Here is a 17,748-nt window from a genome sequence, read left to right as displayed (position 1 = left end):
CACCAAGAAAAGGAAATTTGAGACACCGGTGGTTAAACTAGATGGCCCAAAATGAGATATTGTATATAGCATGACATATCTAGTAATAATTTTAGACAGCAAACTTTTCTTTAGATCGCACTTTCAACATTTGGAAACCAGAGCAATGGTAGCACGACCCACCTGGGGACTAAACTTGGAAATTTTGAAGATTATATATCGTGGAGCTGTTGAACCAATGGTGCTTTATTGTGTCACTGCTTTCGAACATGTTCTGCATAAAAAATGGGCGCAACAGAAATTGTCTCAAATTCAAAGAGGTTTCGTGTTACCCATCACGCGCTTACCATACAATATCGACAGATGCTGCCCTTATTATTTCTGGTATAGAACCTCTGCATCTCACAGGACTCAGCATGTCAACTTCTGTCAACTGTAAGAAGAAAAGAATACATCCGCAGGATTTGGAAGGAGTGGAACTTGAACTTCCTGCATATCATACTGCCGCCGGACATCCAGCAGAATATATGAGCTCTATATTTGACCAACCATGTACCAGAGATCACAGCCATTCAATATACACAGATGGTTCTCGCATTTCCAGCAGCGGGACACTAGTGGGCTGCGCCTTCGTGGCATATGAGGGTGAAGACGAAGTTCATTCTGAGAAAATAAAACTAAAGGAATACTGTTCCGTGTTTCAAGCCGAGCTGCTTCCAATACTGAAAGCAGTTTAGTGGTGCATAAACAAAAATACGTGCGCGACTATACTCAGTGACTCACAAGCGGCGCTGAACTCCATAAAAGATAAATATAACTTGCACAATTTGGCAGTACATGTAAGAGAGAATATATCAAGGTCATTCTGCCATAAAAGGGAACGAAAGAGCTGACCAATTGGCCAAAGAACCTTGTAATTCTAACTTGTCAGAGAGTTATACTAAATGCCCAATTTCTTTTGTCAAAAGAACTATAAAGGATGAAATGCTCTCTCGCTGGAATGAACTGTGGTTAGCAAGTAAAAATGGCTCAGTAACCAAAGACTTGCTTTTTCCAAATGTATATAGTAGGCTGGGATGTAAACATATAGTGTGCAACTTTCATTTAACTCAAGTGCTATCAGGTCATGGTAAATTCAATGCTTACTTCGAGCGATTCAAAATTCCAACACAAAATGGCTCACTGTGCTTCTGCACTGAAGACATTCAAACTGTAGAACACATTCTGTTCAACCGTCCTGCTTTTGAGAGAGCACGTTTTGAACTTAAGATGCATTTGTTAACTTGCAGTTGCTATTTTGAAAAACCACTAAATTTCATATTTTATAACAAATGCTGCACTTCTCAATTTTCAGAATTTATTGACTATGTGTTTAAACATATATAATATATATAACATATATAACATATAACATATATATATGTAGAGATATATATATATATATATATGTACATATATAAGGAAGCCGACGAAAATGTACTAATTACCGTGGTATCACACTACTGTCTCATGTCCTGAAAATATTGGAAAAAATAATAGAGACCAGAATCAGAGATATTGTTGAACCAATTTTGGAAGAAGAGCAGTATGGTTTCAGACCAGGAAGGTCAACTACAGACCTTATATTTGCAATTAGGATGCTAATGGAAAAATACTGGGAGAAGAACAAGCCTTTATTTTTAATATTTTTGGACATTGAGAAAGCATACGATAGTGTACCAAGGGAAAGAATTTGGCAGTGCATGAAAGAACTTCAAGTGCGAGACAGCCTTATAGACAAAGTGAAAATGTTGTATAGTGGAAACAGAAGCTGTATTCAAGTAGGATGTGGTTTGTCGGACTGGTTTGAAGCAAAGAGAGGCGTGCAGCAGGGCAGCGCATTGTCACCACTTCTATTTATTATTGTAATGGATGTAGTAATGAAATCTATTAAAAGGAAAGAACATGGAGATATCAAAGCCTTCACATTTGCAGATGATGTTGCGATCTGGAGTGACTCAGAAGAGGAATTGGGAGAGAGAATACAAAGCTGGAATGAGGAGTTTAAGAAATATGGTTTAAACATCAGCAAGACTAAGACGGTGGTGATGAAAGTGTATGGGGAAGGAGCAGAACCAATAGTCATGTTAAATGAAGCTCAACTGGACAGTGTTCCAGTTTTCAAATACTTCGGTAGCGTTATATCAAATGACAACCTAGCCAAACATGAGGTGAACAATCGAATCAATAAGGCAACACAATTTTACCACCAGGTAAGACACCTGCTGTGGGATGAGCAAATACCCATGAAAACAAAAATGACATTGTACAAGTCCTATTATACATTAATTCTTACATACAGTCTCGAAACCACAACACTGACCAATAGAGATAATTCCAAACTTCAGGCAGCTGAAATGAAATTCCTACGCACTATGATCCAGAAAACCAGGAAAGACAAGATTAGGAATGAGAAAATTAGAGAAGAAGTAGGAATAGATGATTCTCTCCTCAATAAGATTCAGATATCAAGACTGAAGTGGTTTGGTCACATGAAGAGGATGCCAGTAAACAGAACTGCAAGGAAGGAATTTGACAGAAAGGTAGAAGGAAGACGACCCGTGGGAAGGCCACGAAGGAAATGGATAGATTTAGCTAAGAGCGATGTACTGCTGAGAGGTCATGATTGGGACAAGTTGGTGGAGGAAGAATGGTATAAGGACAGGATGAGATGGAGGAGGCTCATATACCACACCCGGGAAACTGGAGATGGTTTAGGATGATGATGATGATAATTTGATACTGTCTGCTTATTAGCTGCTTAACATATGTATTGTATATATTATGATCTGGTATTGTTAAATATTAGTACTCTAGTATTAAGGATTGTATATATCATACTTTTATCATTCCATTTCTGTTCATGTCTATTTCGCTGTTTATGTGTTTTTAATTTTATCAGAGAAATTGTATATTTTGTATGAACTACAACCCTAACATACCTTATGGTGAAATAGGGTTCACAGCACTTTGGAGATTGAATGAATGAATGAATGAATGAATGAATGAATGAATGAATGAATGAATGAATGAATAAATAAATAAATAAATAAATAAATAAATAAATAAATAAATAAATACCTATCCAGAGTTCAGTGTACTTAAGTTAATTTTAAAATTAAGGATTTTACATTATCACTATTAATATTAATTATTTGTGTTCTTTGTATTTGTAATTTTATATGTATATACTGTTTTGGTGTAAGAGAGGGGCTTGAGGAAATTGAACTTAGCAAAGAAGTCAGCTAAGGATAACATGACGGCAAGCAAATCGGCAGTCATAAGTTTTAGAGAAAAATGCACGGTTATGTACAGTATATAAATACTCTTAAGTCAGAAGCATGTTCCAGGAAGGACATTCCAGAAATAATTAATGAGCTATAGGAGTGTATATGTGGGAATTTACAGAAAGCAGGAATATTTAGTCAGCAGTATGTAAAGATAAGTACAGTAGAATCTTGAGCAACATTCCCAGGACTCGTTTCCCGCATTCTTTTTTACTTACTTAATCCGGTCCTCCTATACCGCTACACCGTGCAATGTCGAGGATACGAGACATCTCCATCTACACCTATCTCCGGTAATGGCAATGGCCTCTCATACGGAGAGTCCCCTCTCCTGCAGTGCTTCTCTAATCCCCTCCTCCCATGTCTTCCATGGTCTTCCTCGAGCCTTCCTTCCTTCCGTTCTCACCTCCCTCATTAACCTCGGCAAGCGGTCTGTCGACATTTGGTGGACATGGCCAAACCATCACAATTGATATTCTTGGATGGTATTCTCTAGTGGCTTCATATTCAATACTTCCCGGATGGCTGTATTCCAGATCCTGTCTCTCCTGGTTTTGTCCTCTACTTTCTGGAGGTATCTCATCTCTACCGCCTGGATTCTGCTCTTGGTTCTTTCTGTTAGTGCCCAGGATTCGCAGCCATAGGTCAATGTGGGTACAAAGGTGGATTTGTAAATGGCTAACTTTGTGCCCTCTGAGATCTCCTTCCTGTTGAGGAAGTTTGTTCGGATGGCATTAAACAAGCGCCCTGCTGTTCCTATTCTTTCTGTTATTTCCCCCTCCATCTTCCCATCTGAGCTGATGATTGAGCCAAGATACTTGGTGACTTGCTCTAATGGTTTACTATCGAACATGATACAGTGTCTCTCCTCATTCCTGCTGATAACCATAGTCTTTGTCTTGTCCACATTCACCTCCATACCTTATTTCTTAAGCTCTTCCACCCATACATTGATATTCGCATACCTGCCAACTTTACAAAACCAAAAATCAGGAGATTTCGATATGAAAATCAGGAATAATCAGGAGATACAATTGGTCAAAACTGCTTATTCTACATGTCTTGCGCAATACAATACTATGATATATTTATAACACTTATTGTCTCAAAGCCCGACTGTTGCTATAATGAGGCTACAAGGCTGAAAATGACACACCTCTATTGCCTCTCAGGAAGAATGCGAGCGAGATGATCGGTATCTGATAAGCCTTTCGAAAATAGAATGAACTCATGCTCCATACGTATGCATCGGTCATGCACTTAAATGGCATTAGTTAGCAAATACAAAGATTAATATATTGCATCAAGCACCCGCGCAATTATGCGAAGCGCAATGCTATTTGTATCAAATAACTAGCTGTTGTACCCGTGCTTCGCTACGGAATTCTGAGAAAGACTGTCCTTATAGTTTTACAAACTGAAGTCAACATAGGTCGTTACAATGATGTCGGTACGAATGTCACGATTAAAAGTAATGCTGTCATATGAAATATTCGATAAAATGAAAAACAGCACATTTTCTCACTTTTAAAGAAAAGTACTACAGTGTCAATCTAACAGTTCAAAGTTCCACAGCTAGAATGACCAGGCCACAGACACCCACTAACACTCCTGTGTCATTATTCCATTTAAGATGATGCTTGTTGTTCAAAGGGACCTAACATCTAGGTCATCGGCCCCTAATGGTAAAAATGCGACGAAATGTAATGACAATTTAAAAGTCCGAAATCATCCACTGACCAGAATTCAAAACGTGCTGTTCCTCATAGTGGCTACTAACCATAGGCAAGGCAGACCCATGGTGTCGCTCATAGTGGTACTAATCACAGGTACTCATCCTGATTCATACACTGTTGCTACTAATTACAAATCTATTGTGCACCTAACATAGTGGTACTACGCGCATGTAAAAGCGACCCAGCGTGGTGGTACTAATAAGTAGTCTCATGGTTCCAATTCAAACATCCCTAGGTCGCCCCTCTTAGTTGCCTCTTATGACAGGCAGGCGATACCGTGGGTATATTCTTCGCCTGCGTACCCCACACACGGGGATGTGTGTTTGGTCCACGAGAGCTATTTTATTTTGCTCAAGTCCGCCAGCCTGCCAGTTAGGACCCCCCTATCCGCTACCTGGAACGTGGCACGTGGTAGTATTACCTCTCCCCCTGCTTTGCCAATGTAGTAGGTTCGTGGTTATTCCATTTAAGTGTGCACATTGCTCATTCCAATCACCGCTTCAGAGTAGGGATTGAATAGCTGGAGTACTATGATGATTCAGTAGTATCAGAAAATTTATGAACCCGAGGAATGGCATGCTAAAGAAGAGGGAGATTTAACTCCCCAGCTACTTCCTGCAAATATTCAAGCAGGCTGTTTTACTAGGTACGCAGCAGTAATAAAATCTAATGGAGATAAATGGCAGCAGAATACACAAAGCACGTCACAACAATGGTCAATGTAATGTTATTGTTGATCAATTTTATGAGCTGTCTATATTGCAGGCTTTCACATTTAGTTTTCTTCCGACTCTGTGATATTCGAGCATCTGATGTAAAGCGAGTCCTCCTTTCTTTTATGACTCCCTTTTGTGTTATTATTCAAGCGATCATTCATAATTAACAAGTGTAACCATAACGTTCGTAGGGAAATTTCACTTATGATATTTGAACCAAGGTTCCACTTAATAATGCGATCAAACCGTGACTGTCCAACTGCACAAGTTCGATACGTTGAATACACTGTGTTCCCGACTGTAAGTTTGAATACAGTTTGTGAATTCTAAACAGAGTCTGCACATGCTATCTCACACACTATAATGTCGTAATGTTCAGTTACAGTCTATGTTCTCTCACAAGAAATAATGGTTTCAGCCGTGTAGCAGTATCAACACAGCTAAGCCATGTTGAGTATTGTTACAAGGCCATATCAGTCAATCATCTAGACTCCTGCCCTTGCAACTTCCGATAGCCTGCTACTCCCCTTTTGATGAACCATTCGTAAGTCTGGTCTCTCGACAGTTACTCATGCGATATGGTTGCACCTGCAGCTCGGCTATCTGCTTCGTTGGGACTCGCAAGCCTCCCCACCGGGGCAAGGTCACTTGGTTCACAGGGGAGGATCACAATACATATTCAATGTCATATTCTTGGATGTAGAATGACAAACATTAAAATATATGTAGTAAGTTATATCCACAAGTACATTGATCATTGTATGTACTAATAAAAGCGTATAGATTCCATTTACCTATAAACTAGTCGGCTTAATCTGGCACCTTGCTTCTTCATTGTCAGGCTATTTGTGACTGCATTGTTGCTCTTGTGGGTGGAGGGCATTTGATATTTGTTAGAAATGGACAAGGTATGGTGTTCTTGAATATTCAACTCAACTCAGTTAAACAATACTGTGAAACTGGAGATTGCATTTGACTTTTGGGAACTGAACATTCGAACCAACTATCTCCCGAATGCACGCTCACAGCTGCGCGACCCGAACCGCACGACCGCTTGCTCGGTGAGGAACATCTTGGTGGAATGAAAAAGTGAGAGCAGTTTGTAAATGTAAAAAGAAGGCTTATCAGAAATGGCTCCAAACAAGGGCCGAGGCAGACAGGGATTTGTACGCAGATGAAAGAAACAGAGCGATATAAATAGTTGTTGAATACAAAAAGAAGTCGCGGGAAAGAAGGCTAGGTCAAGCAGCAGGGAAACCTTTCTGGACAGTAATAAAGAATCTTAGGAAGGGAGGATAAAAGGAAATGAACAGTGTTTTGAGTAATTCAGGTGAACTCATATATCCCAGGGAATCACCGGAGAGGTGGAGGGAATATTTTGAACATCTTCTCAACGTAAAAGGAAATCTTCCTGGTGGTGTTGCGAACAGCCAAGTTTATGGGGAGGAGGAAAAGGCTGTTGGTGAAATTACGCGTAAGTGAAAGGATGGTAAATAAACTCCATTGTCATAAAGCAGTAGGAATAGATGAAATCAGACCTGAAATGGTGAAGTATAGTGGTAAGGAAGGGATGAAATGGCTTCATAGAGTAGTAAGATTAGCATGGAGTGCTGGTAAGGTATCTTCAGATTGGACAAAAGCAGTAATTGCACCTATCTATAGGCAAGGGAACAGGAAGGATTGCAACAACTATCGAGGTATCTCATTGATTAGTATACCAGGCAAAGTATTCACTTACATCAAAGAAAGGACAATAAGTTCCACCTTTTCAATACTATATATTGTGTGAAAGTTTTACATTACAGTTAAAACATCACAACTTTTGTACATGTAAAACTTTCACACAATATATAGTATTGAAAAGGTGGAACTTATTGTCCTTTCTTTGATGTAAATCTTGTTTCAATACGGAACCTAAATATGAAATTCTTAACGTTAAAAGTATTCACTGGCATCTCAGAAGGGAGGGTGCGATCAGTAGTTGAGAGGATGTTGGATGAAATCCAGTGTGGTTTCAGACCACAGAGAGGCTGTCAGGATCAGATTTTCAGTATGCATCAGGTAACAGAAAAATACTACGAGAGGAATAGGCAGTTGTGTTTATGTTTCATAGATCTAGAGAAAGCATATGACAGGGTACCGAGGGAAAAGATGTTCGCCATACTGGGGGACTATGGAATTAAAGGTAGATTATTAAAATCAATCAAAAGCATTTTATGTTGACAGTTGGGCTGTAGTGAGAATTGATGGTAGAATGAGTTCTTGGTTCAGGGTACTTACAGGGGTTAGACAAGGCTGTAATATTTCACCTTTGTTGTTCATAGTTTACATGGACCATCTGCTGAAAGGTGTAAAATGGCAGGGAGGGATTCAATTAGGTGGAAATGTAGTAAGCAGTCTGGCCTATGCTGACGACTTGGTGTTAATGGAAGATTGTGCTGAAGGCCTGTAGTCTAATATCTTGGAAGTTGGAAATAGGTGCAATGAGTATGGTATGAAAATTAGCCTTTCGAAGACTAAATTGATATCAGTAGGTAAGAAATTCAACAGAATTGAATGTCAGATTGGTGCAAAGCTCGAACAGATCGATAATTCCAAGTATTTAGGTTATGTGTTCTCCCAGGATGGTAATATAGTAAGTGAGATTGAATCAAGGTGTAGTAAAGCTAATGCAGTGAGCTAACAGTTGTGATCAACTGTATTCTGTAAGAAGGAAGTCAGCTCCCAAACGAAACTATCTTTACATTGGTCTGTTTTCAGACCAACTTTGCTTTACAGGAGAGAAAGCTGGGTGGAGTCAGGATATCTTATTCATAAGTTAGAAGTAACAGACATGAAAGTAGCGAGAATGATTGCTGGTACAAACAGGTGGGAACAATGGCAGGAGGGTACTCGGAATGAGGAGATAAAGGCTCATTTAGGAATGAACTTTATGGATGAAGCTGTACGCATAAACCGGCTTCGGTGGCGGGATCATGTGAGGCGAATGGAGGAGAATCGTTACCTATGAGAATAATGGACTCTGTTATGGAGGGTAAGAGAAGTAGAGGGAGACCAAGACGATGATTGTTAGACTCAGTTTCTAACAATTTAAAGATAAGAGGTATGGAACTAAATGAGGCCACAGCACTAGTTGCAAACAGAGGGTTGTGGCGACGTTTAGTAAATTCACAGAGGCTTGCAGACTGAATGCTGAAAGGCATAACGGTCTTTAATGATAATGTATGTATGTATGTATGCATGTATGTATGTATGTATGTATGTATGTTGCCAACAGTAATAAAAGTTAGTGTGGCTTACTATGCAATACTTATTCAACTGCAATTCCCTCTCCTGCTCTAAGACCGCACACACCCTGCGTACCTCTCATGCTCGATCATGCGCATGATTAAATGCGTCTGTTACTGGTACAATAAATATATATATCAAATTTAGACTGGGACAAGATCGTGGAAGAGGAACGTTTGAGGGAAAGAGGAAGACTGAGGAAGTGCCATAAATACCCTGACCCGGCAGGAGCTGGATAAGAGGAAATGACGATGCCACTATTATAAAAGAGTACAATGTAGATTTACCTCGGTGTTCTCAAACTTGGTAGCAAGCACAAAGTTGCCATCACGTAATCGGCTGATTACTGTCTGAGGAATCTGAGCTGTAGGAGCAAGTCTTGGCGGATATTGATAAAGAACTTTCTCTAGCCATGACTTGTTCTGACGGCTCTGGGCAATTTCATCACAGAGCAACTTCATTTTCCATCGGAAGTCATTTACCTCAGAATTTTTTAGGGAGTCAAATTCATGTAACCCTGTAAACAGTAAGGAAGTTATGCTATATGCACAGAAATGGAATCCAAAACATTACTCAAGAATAATAATTCCATTCAAGTAGGAATAAAATTAAATATCTTAACATATAGAGCTTTCAAAAACTATTTTTCACCATCTACCTTAAATACAATTATTAATATTTTATACAGGTATATATAGGCTATACATTGGTTTATTAAAAAGCAAGTATATTTAAAACATTCCAGATTTTTAGATTGTGATGAGGAAATAATTATCTTTTACAAGTAACAGGATGAAAATGTGTTAAGGAAAGCAGCTCAGACATATTGCACTAAAGTATCACTTTACTTGCATTATTAAGTTATAATTGGGTCACTTAATAAGTCATGGCAACTATTTTATTTTAGGCAAATGCATTATTATACAAACATTTCATTATACACAAATGAAAATAAATAATGAACTGTACTGTTTCTTAGAAAGTATTGCAGACAAGACAGAAGAGTAAAATTAAGAAAATGTTATTGTCTGTCATGATGTTGAGAACATAACTTCCACACACATTAACACATTTTGAACACATTAAGATACTTCAAAATAATCTTCAAGGCAAACAAATGTTCGCTGCCAATGATGTGAAAGATGACCAATACCATCAGCTGTTCCATTGTCCAACCAGGCAGTCTCGCGTCGCACTACCTCGAGTATGTGTTCTCGTATATGGAATCATCTCCCACGCAATAGAGCCTTCAATTTCAGTAGCATCTGAACAATGTTTGCCGTATGGGCTGTTGCATTATTGTGAAGGATGATCGCATTGCCCAACAACTCGGGACGTTTTATTGTTCTGTGACTGCATGTGACACCAATTTTGCAGCAATTTGCGCATATACAGATCATGCCTTAAAATTTTATATATAGTTGCCTGGTCAATACAGGTTTCTGTTGCCAACTCCTGTAGAGATCGCCTGTCGTTCTCTAAGCAATGTTCTATCACGGCACGAGAAACATCGGTACGAACAGTCCTAGGGCGTCCCACACGAGGTATGTTGGCACTTCTTACTCTCCACTTTGAAAAGCTGCTACCTATCTTGCAACAGTTCTGTATGGCACAGCACAACCTCCAACAGCTTCTACGAGTTGTGCCTGACATTCTTTCGTGTTCTGACCAAGAAGCACTGCTATTTCTACATACGCAAGTTGTTCTAGTCAACTCACATCAATACTGGACATATTACAAACATAAAAAATGCACCGACTGACTTGCACGCACGTCCCTCTTTTTTCTACTTTGAACATATACACCATCTAGTGGCATCTATAAGTACTATATATCCTAATGGAAATGTTGTATAACAAAAAATGTGGGTTTTGGTCAAGATTCTGCTGAAAAAAAAATTGCCATGACTTAGTAAGTGACCCATGTACATTAATAATAATATCAAAGAGCTTCCAACACTGAAATGATAACCTGCATACACCATGTTGAGACATAAATGCACACGTGTGTTCAGTTGGCGCATAGGTCATTGCTATTCTGAAAGTTCTAGGCAGCATTCTCTTCTGCCATTAAGCTGATGAGACCATGCATCACCGAGCCTCGATAGCTGCAGTCGCTTAAGTGTGGCCAGTATCCAGTATTCGGGAGATAGTGGGTTCGAACCCCACTGTCGCCAGCCCTGAAGATGGTTTTCCATGGGTTCCCATTTTCACACCAGGCAAACGCTGGGGCTGTACCTTAATTAAAACCACAGCCGCTTCCTGACCACTCCTAGCCCTTTCCTGTCCCATCGTCGCCATAAGACCTATCTGTGTCTGTGCGACGTAAAGCAACTTGCAAAAAAAGACCACATATCTGAATGAGATTTTTCACCCACTCAGATGATGTATTAGCCACTGACATTTTGTATGGAAATAGAGCAGGTTTCAATACATTCATGGCAGGAAAAAAGAAAAAACTGTAGTTGGTGCACATGTCACTGCTATTCTATGCGCTTCAATTCAACCATCCATAATACTGAATGGGAAAAAATATGTTTTCCTCTAGAGAAAAATGTGAAGGGGCTCCTTCATTACGTCTACTTTGCCACATGCAACCAGGAAATGAATTATTTCAGCCATTGTAAAGCGATGCAGGTTATGTCAAGGTCAACATTACGAATTAAATAGGCCAAACAGAAATAATTTCCAAAGTTGGAAAGCATGTGTACGAAAGTGATCAAATGACCACACAATAATTCAGAGCTTAAATTTGGGAGATGGAGGGTTCAAGTTCCATCCTGGTATTCGTAACGTGGAGTGCCATAATTGACAAGCGATCAATTTTCCATTTCATACTCTGTTCCAAAAGTTGCTGGTTATGTTTCAAATCATTCTGTATACAGTACATAAGGAAATTGGAATTATTTTGACATCTTTCTTACCTTTCCCTATCAGATGACTGATCTGAATGTTAAGAGACTTTTCCGCCTTGTTGCCTTTGCGTTCAATGAGACGGAGCAAGGAACAAAAGGGTCGAACATCACATAATCTCTTATTCTCATCCTCCAGTTCCTCATTTTCTGCCATAGAATTGATGCAGGCAAATACATATGAAGAGGAGTCGTGCAAGGTCCCATGGAGGGGATACTTGCTCGCCTCCTCCCATAAATCCTAAAAGAAATCGAAGTAAACATTTAAGGATTGACAGTGAGAGAATGAAACATTTCATTAATGGCTTGTTTTAGTCTTTGACATCATTTTTATTCATAAATCATGTTTGACCAAAAAGTTTTGACATTCTCACTTATGGAGGTCTATATGGTAAAGCATGGCTTTTATCCATTCACATTCAGAGGACTGTTAATAAAGGGATCGTAGTATCTAATCACAATATCCACTTACCAGATACAGTAAACTCCCAGTTACTTGGGCTAATGAGGGGGAGATGATTATGATGATGATGATGATGATTGTTAGGGACCTTGGCCCCTGATGATATGAGATGAAAAAAAATTAAATAAGATCAAAGTATAAAATTTACCAAAAGACTAGGGTTTTTAAGAAAATGATAATGATGAGGAAAATGATTATGAATTTAAAATAACCGGTGGGTCTAATTCGCACTGCCTTATTTTCCTATAAAATTATTAGAAACTGAGTAAAATGTAATAAATGTAAGCACAATCATGTATTTTATTCAAATTAAAAGCTAAAAAAACATATTTGAAATACACAAAGATAGATGAAAGCATAGTCGATAGAATAACAGCGTGCTTAACAATAAAAAATTTAAAAACAAATAGAAACTTCACTTTAAAACTGGATAAAAAAGGCTACTATTCCTCATAAAATGGATGACAAGATCTACCAACTGCTTGCTATCTCGTAGAATGGGACAGATATTACACAGAAGTTTTAGACTACGGCTCAGATTGGCTATGTCCACACACAAGTCCACACAGGGGGATCTTAACCCTTCAGTACGTAGGAGTGCATTGCTATACCGTGGCCAATCTGAAGACGACACAATACCACGGCTTCTTTCCAAGAGACCCAAAGGGAAGTCTTCAATACCTTTGTAGTTCGTTTAATTGTTCTCAGCTTATTTTGAAAGAGGAGTGGCCTGCCACTCCAGCTCCCAATGAGGCATTACCAAATATCTCAGATGAGAACTAATACCACTGACTGGAACCTTGTAAGGCAACACGCAATGTGACCACCTCCTTGGCAGCCCTATCAGCTAACTTGTTTCCCACTAGAGCAACAGCTCAAGATGTGCTGACGTTCACCAGACAGCGTGTATCGCAGAGCTTCAAAGATAGCATAGAACTCTGCTATGTATACTCTACATGTTACAGGTAGAGGAAAAAGAAACCTCTTATTATCAACAATGAATGCACAGCCTACTTTCACTTCTGCTCTTGAACCATCCATGTCAATAATTACTGATCCTGGATACTAGCTAACAACGGACAGGAAGAGCCTCTGATAAATGGAGGGGTCCATGCTCACTTTCAGGCCGGTGTGAAGATCCAGAATGTTTTCAGGTCATCGCATTAACCACGAAGGTTCCTTACTTGGTCATCTAACAAGAAAAGGAACTGAAAGTACATCAAACAATCTGCTATCCATGCATATACCAACCGCTTGCATTGCTCGTAGATAAGCAGCATACAGTAGACAGTTTTCATTGTGGAATACGCAAGCATAGCTTAGGTGAAATGGTATCCACTGCAAATTCGCAGCATAGCACTATAGTATTTGCTAGCGCGTCAGGTGTAAAGGCCGCATATATGATTCTTTTTTTTTTTTTTTTTTTTTTTGCTAGGGGCTTTACGTCGCACCGACACAGATAGGTCTTATGGCGACGATGGGACAGGGAAGGGCTAGGAGTGGGAAGGAAGCGGCCGTGGCCTTAATTAAGGTACAGCCCCAGCATTTGCCTGGTGTGAAAATGAGAAACCACGGAAAACCATTTTCAGGGCTGCCGATAGTGGGATTCGAACCTACTATCTCCCGGATGCAAGCTCACAGCCGCGCACCTCTACACGCACGGCCAACTCGCCCGGTCATATATGATTCAGCGAGCAGGCTAGTAATGGGACTTGTTGGGAATACCCCTGATGGATGCTATTCAGTTTAACAAGAACACTTTTCCTTTCTGATCCACACGTTGCACTTCCATAGCGTAATCTAGATAAATGATGTGCCCTGTAAAAGTGTAGGAGCCACATGCAGGCAGCCCCCCATGTAGTGCCACTAAGAAACTTTAAAATATTCAACTTCTTAGGGCATTTGACTTTTGATCGATGCATGTGCGGCTCCCGTGAAAATAAGTGTCTACTAAAGGAAGAGCAACCTCCAATAAATAAAGCTCAGGATGGGGATGAAAAATGAGCTTCCTGCAGAAATGAACAACAGAGGGTCTTATCAGTTGAAAATCAGAAGGTATGTTCTAAGGTAGACTGTTCCACTCTCCTAACAGCTTGCTGTAATTCTCGCTCTGAAACCGACATATTTTGAGAGTTATAATGCAGAGCAAAATGGGCCACACATAATGACGGCACAACTGTTGAACCCGCAAAAGCGATAATACAGTGTATTACAAACTATCCACTTCATAGTCGTATCGATGATATAATCTAATGGTTTCGTAAGAAAATATTTTCCACCCAATCGATACTCTTTATTTCGCCTTTGGCAATTTATAATATCATTAAAAATAACAGTACATGTTTTGATTGCTTTGCGATCATCAGCTGTATACACAAAAGCTTAGATAAAAGGCATTAGAGTAAGCACATAATAAAATCCTTGTTGACTTTAAAACTATTGTTAGTAAAAGACGTAACGGGCTGGAGGGGGGTTGCGGCGGGAAGGGGACGGATGTTACAAGGAAGTTAATCTAAAATAAGTTAAAGGCTTCTATCTTATTGAGCTAAAAAGTCTTTAGTATCTATTAAAGTCCCAAAGGCGTAATTAAAATCACTTATTGTTTAATACTAGAAGTGAGTGTTGTAATCTTGAAGAAATTTTTTTAACTAGAATGTGCTTCTTCTTTCATTGAATTCTAGTCTTCTTCCTAGTCGCATTGTATTGTGCTGGAAAATGTATAGAAAAGATTGATCCACTTGTTTTTCCTTTTTCAAGTTCAAAAGGTGGATTCACTGTTGGTTTGAGTTAAGAGTTGTGTTCACAGACATTTCAGGTTGGATAGCTTGTTGCACAATCTGTAACCGGCAGAAAAATATGCGCCAGTTAGTTGAAATCATCTCCGGAGGTGGTGTCTAAGGAATTGTTTTGTATTAAAATAATGGAAAATGATTGAGAAATTTTTAACTTACCCCTGTCCGATTCACTTTCTTTACTGCCCGTGGTTACGGGTGTGGGTCTGTTTCTACTGTTCTCGACCTGGTGTAATAGCGGTGTAATGTAGTCTAATTGCTAGCGTGAATCGGAGGGGAGAGGGGAAGCAAGATTGTGTCGTTATCTGTTGTTTATCGCGAGGAGGGGGTTTCTGGCTGTGACATAGAGCCCTCATGCCTGCTTATTACACTTGTTGGGCATGTGTTTCCTCCCTAATAAATCCATATATCTCAGTATATGTTCGTATAAGGGATTTCTCTTTTCATTCGTCTCATTTAAGTTCTTGTCCTGATTTGTTAGCGTATCAATAAATAAAGGAAGACTGATGAAAAGTTTTTTTTTGCCATTTTGCTTTACGTCGCACCGACACAGATAGGTCTTATGGTGACGATGGGATACGAAAGGCCTAGGAATGGGAAGGAAGCGGCCGTAGCCTTAATTAATTGGGGTTCGAACCCACTATCTCCTGATCACTGGATACTGTATATAAAATTCATTCAAGAATAAAGAATGGATATGGCCGCACTTACGCGACTGCAGCTATCAAGCTCGGTGATGAACAGTTTAGAAAATATCCATATTTTTCTTGATAATGCTTTTTTATCTAAGCTTTTGTGTATACAGCTGATGATCACAAAGCGATCAAAACACGAACTGTTATTTTTAATGATATTATATAAATTGCCGTGCCTTTGCTGGCAGGACCTAGTGTTTACAGTGCACTATGTCTTCTGGTATGGGCTAGAGCAATTTTGTTACTTTCATTGATCTGTCTCAGTCTTATCCTTGGCTTTGACAAAATGAAAGTGACTGAGGTATGAGTGATGCTAGTAATGCCATTCCTTCTGCAGCCAGTCCCTGCTATGAATGGTGTGAAAATATTGCTCATAGGGTCAGTTGGTGCATGCATTTCAGTGGGCTTGGCAGACTGATGTGTAATAGCAACTTCCGGCTCGGTGAGGAAAGCAACGGGAAACTACCTCGCTCCTCATTTCCCTCGTACGCATCTTCAGTGATGCCTAGGCCATCTATGACAGCTGATGGCGGAACTGTTGAGGATCCAACCAGCCTTCGGGCTGAGGACTAAACATACATACATATAAATTGCCAAAGGAAAAGTAAAAAAGTATTGATTGGGTGAAAAATATTTTCTTACAAAACCATTAGAATACAGTGTATGGCAATTGTGAACAGAATGATACTGAGAACCGATCCCTGGGGACTCCATTTTTTAATGTGATATTGCGAATATTCCTGTTCGGACATGGGATAGATGGAGGGACAAAAAATTTGCAATAAAAAAACCTGCAAGTTACGCAGGATTTTCCACTGATGCAGGACTGGAAGGATGCCTTATTGACATGTGGTGTCACAGGCCTTCTCCAAATCAAAGAAAACGGCCACCAAATGCTGTTTGATGAGAAAAGCATCCTGGATAGAAATCTTCAGAGTACGAAGTCATCAGTGGTGGAGCGAGCAGCTCAAAAACCACACTGGTACTCCGACAAAAGTCCTCATTTCTCCGAACACCACACAAGTCATCGATTCACCACCCTCTCAAGACAGTTTACACGGACAGTTGGTGGGACAAACAGGTCTGCAACTTCAAGGTCTTTGTAAGGCTTGAGGATAGGGATTACTATCCAATCTCGCCACTGTGACAGAAACTCTCCCTCTAACTAGATTTATGAAGGGGGGGAACATGCACGAAAAGGGGAAAAACACTGATAAACCAATTCAATGAAAATTTGTGGAATAACTTGACATTTTCTGTACACATTGTACCTGCGATGAAAACTTTTGTCTGTAACCCACTTTTTCTTTTTTCTTAACTGCCGTCGTAGAAGTGTGACATTTAACTCTTCACATGAAGACTTTTTAAAACTTTTATGCTTTAAAGGTACATTACTATCACCGTTCCACAGAAAATCTTCTAGCTTCATTTTTCTTAAAAGTGAAGTACTCCTATTTAATAATCTGCTGCCAATTGAGCAGTCAACACTCCCTTTTCAAATTTTTATTTTTCGTTCTACAACAATGTTAGCTTTATTGTTAAAACAGTATTATAATGTTTTCTGCCATGACAAAACAAAACTGAAGACCATACAGACTGATCAAAAACAGAAATTTTCACACAGACACTGTCCGATAACAATGGATATGGTGCTCTATTGTCACCTGTTGTGGAATTTATTGCTGTTGAGGAATTTATTGCTGTCACAAAAGCTAAATTTCTTAACAACTCCACTTAGACAAATAGTTCAAAAGCAGAAAAAATAATGTACACTATAGTTTATTTATAGGTTCTTTATTTTTAATAACTTTTTAAGGATACACAAATAACCTGCAAACCAGT

At 39.3% G+C, this 17,748-nt stretch overlaps 1 protein-coding gene across 3 annotated transcripts in view; it reads right to left on the bottom strand.

Moving 5' to 3' along the window:
* The window catches only part of Pi3K92E (phosphatidylinositol 3-kinase 92E), a 344,498-nt gene that overhangs the window by 264,168 nt on the left and 62,582 nt on the right, over nt 1–17,748 (bottom strand). For all 3 annotated transcript variants that reach the window (XM_067142174.2, XM_067142173.2, XM_067142175.2), the window contains exons 4-5: nt 11,969–12,197; nt 9,333–9,562 (exon numbers count right to left, since the gene is read on the bottom strand). In XM_067142174.2, the coding sequence (XP_066998275.1) occupies nt 9,333–9,562; nt 11,969–12,197 (459 nt within the window). The remainder of the gene's footprint in view (nt 1–9,332; nt 9,563–11,968; nt 12,198–17,748) is intronic.

This window comes from Anabrus simplex, chromosome 2, assembly GCF_040414725.1.
Source record: "Anabrus simplex isolate iqAnaSimp1 chromosome 2, ASM4041472v1, whole genome shotgun sequence".
Classification (NCBI taxonomy): Eukaryota; Metazoa; Arthropoda; class Insecta; order Orthoptera; family Tettigoniidae; genus Anabrus; species Anabrus simplex.
The sequence above is the reverse complement of the archived record's forward strand: the minus strand, read 5'-3'. Positions and strand labels throughout refer to the sequence as shown.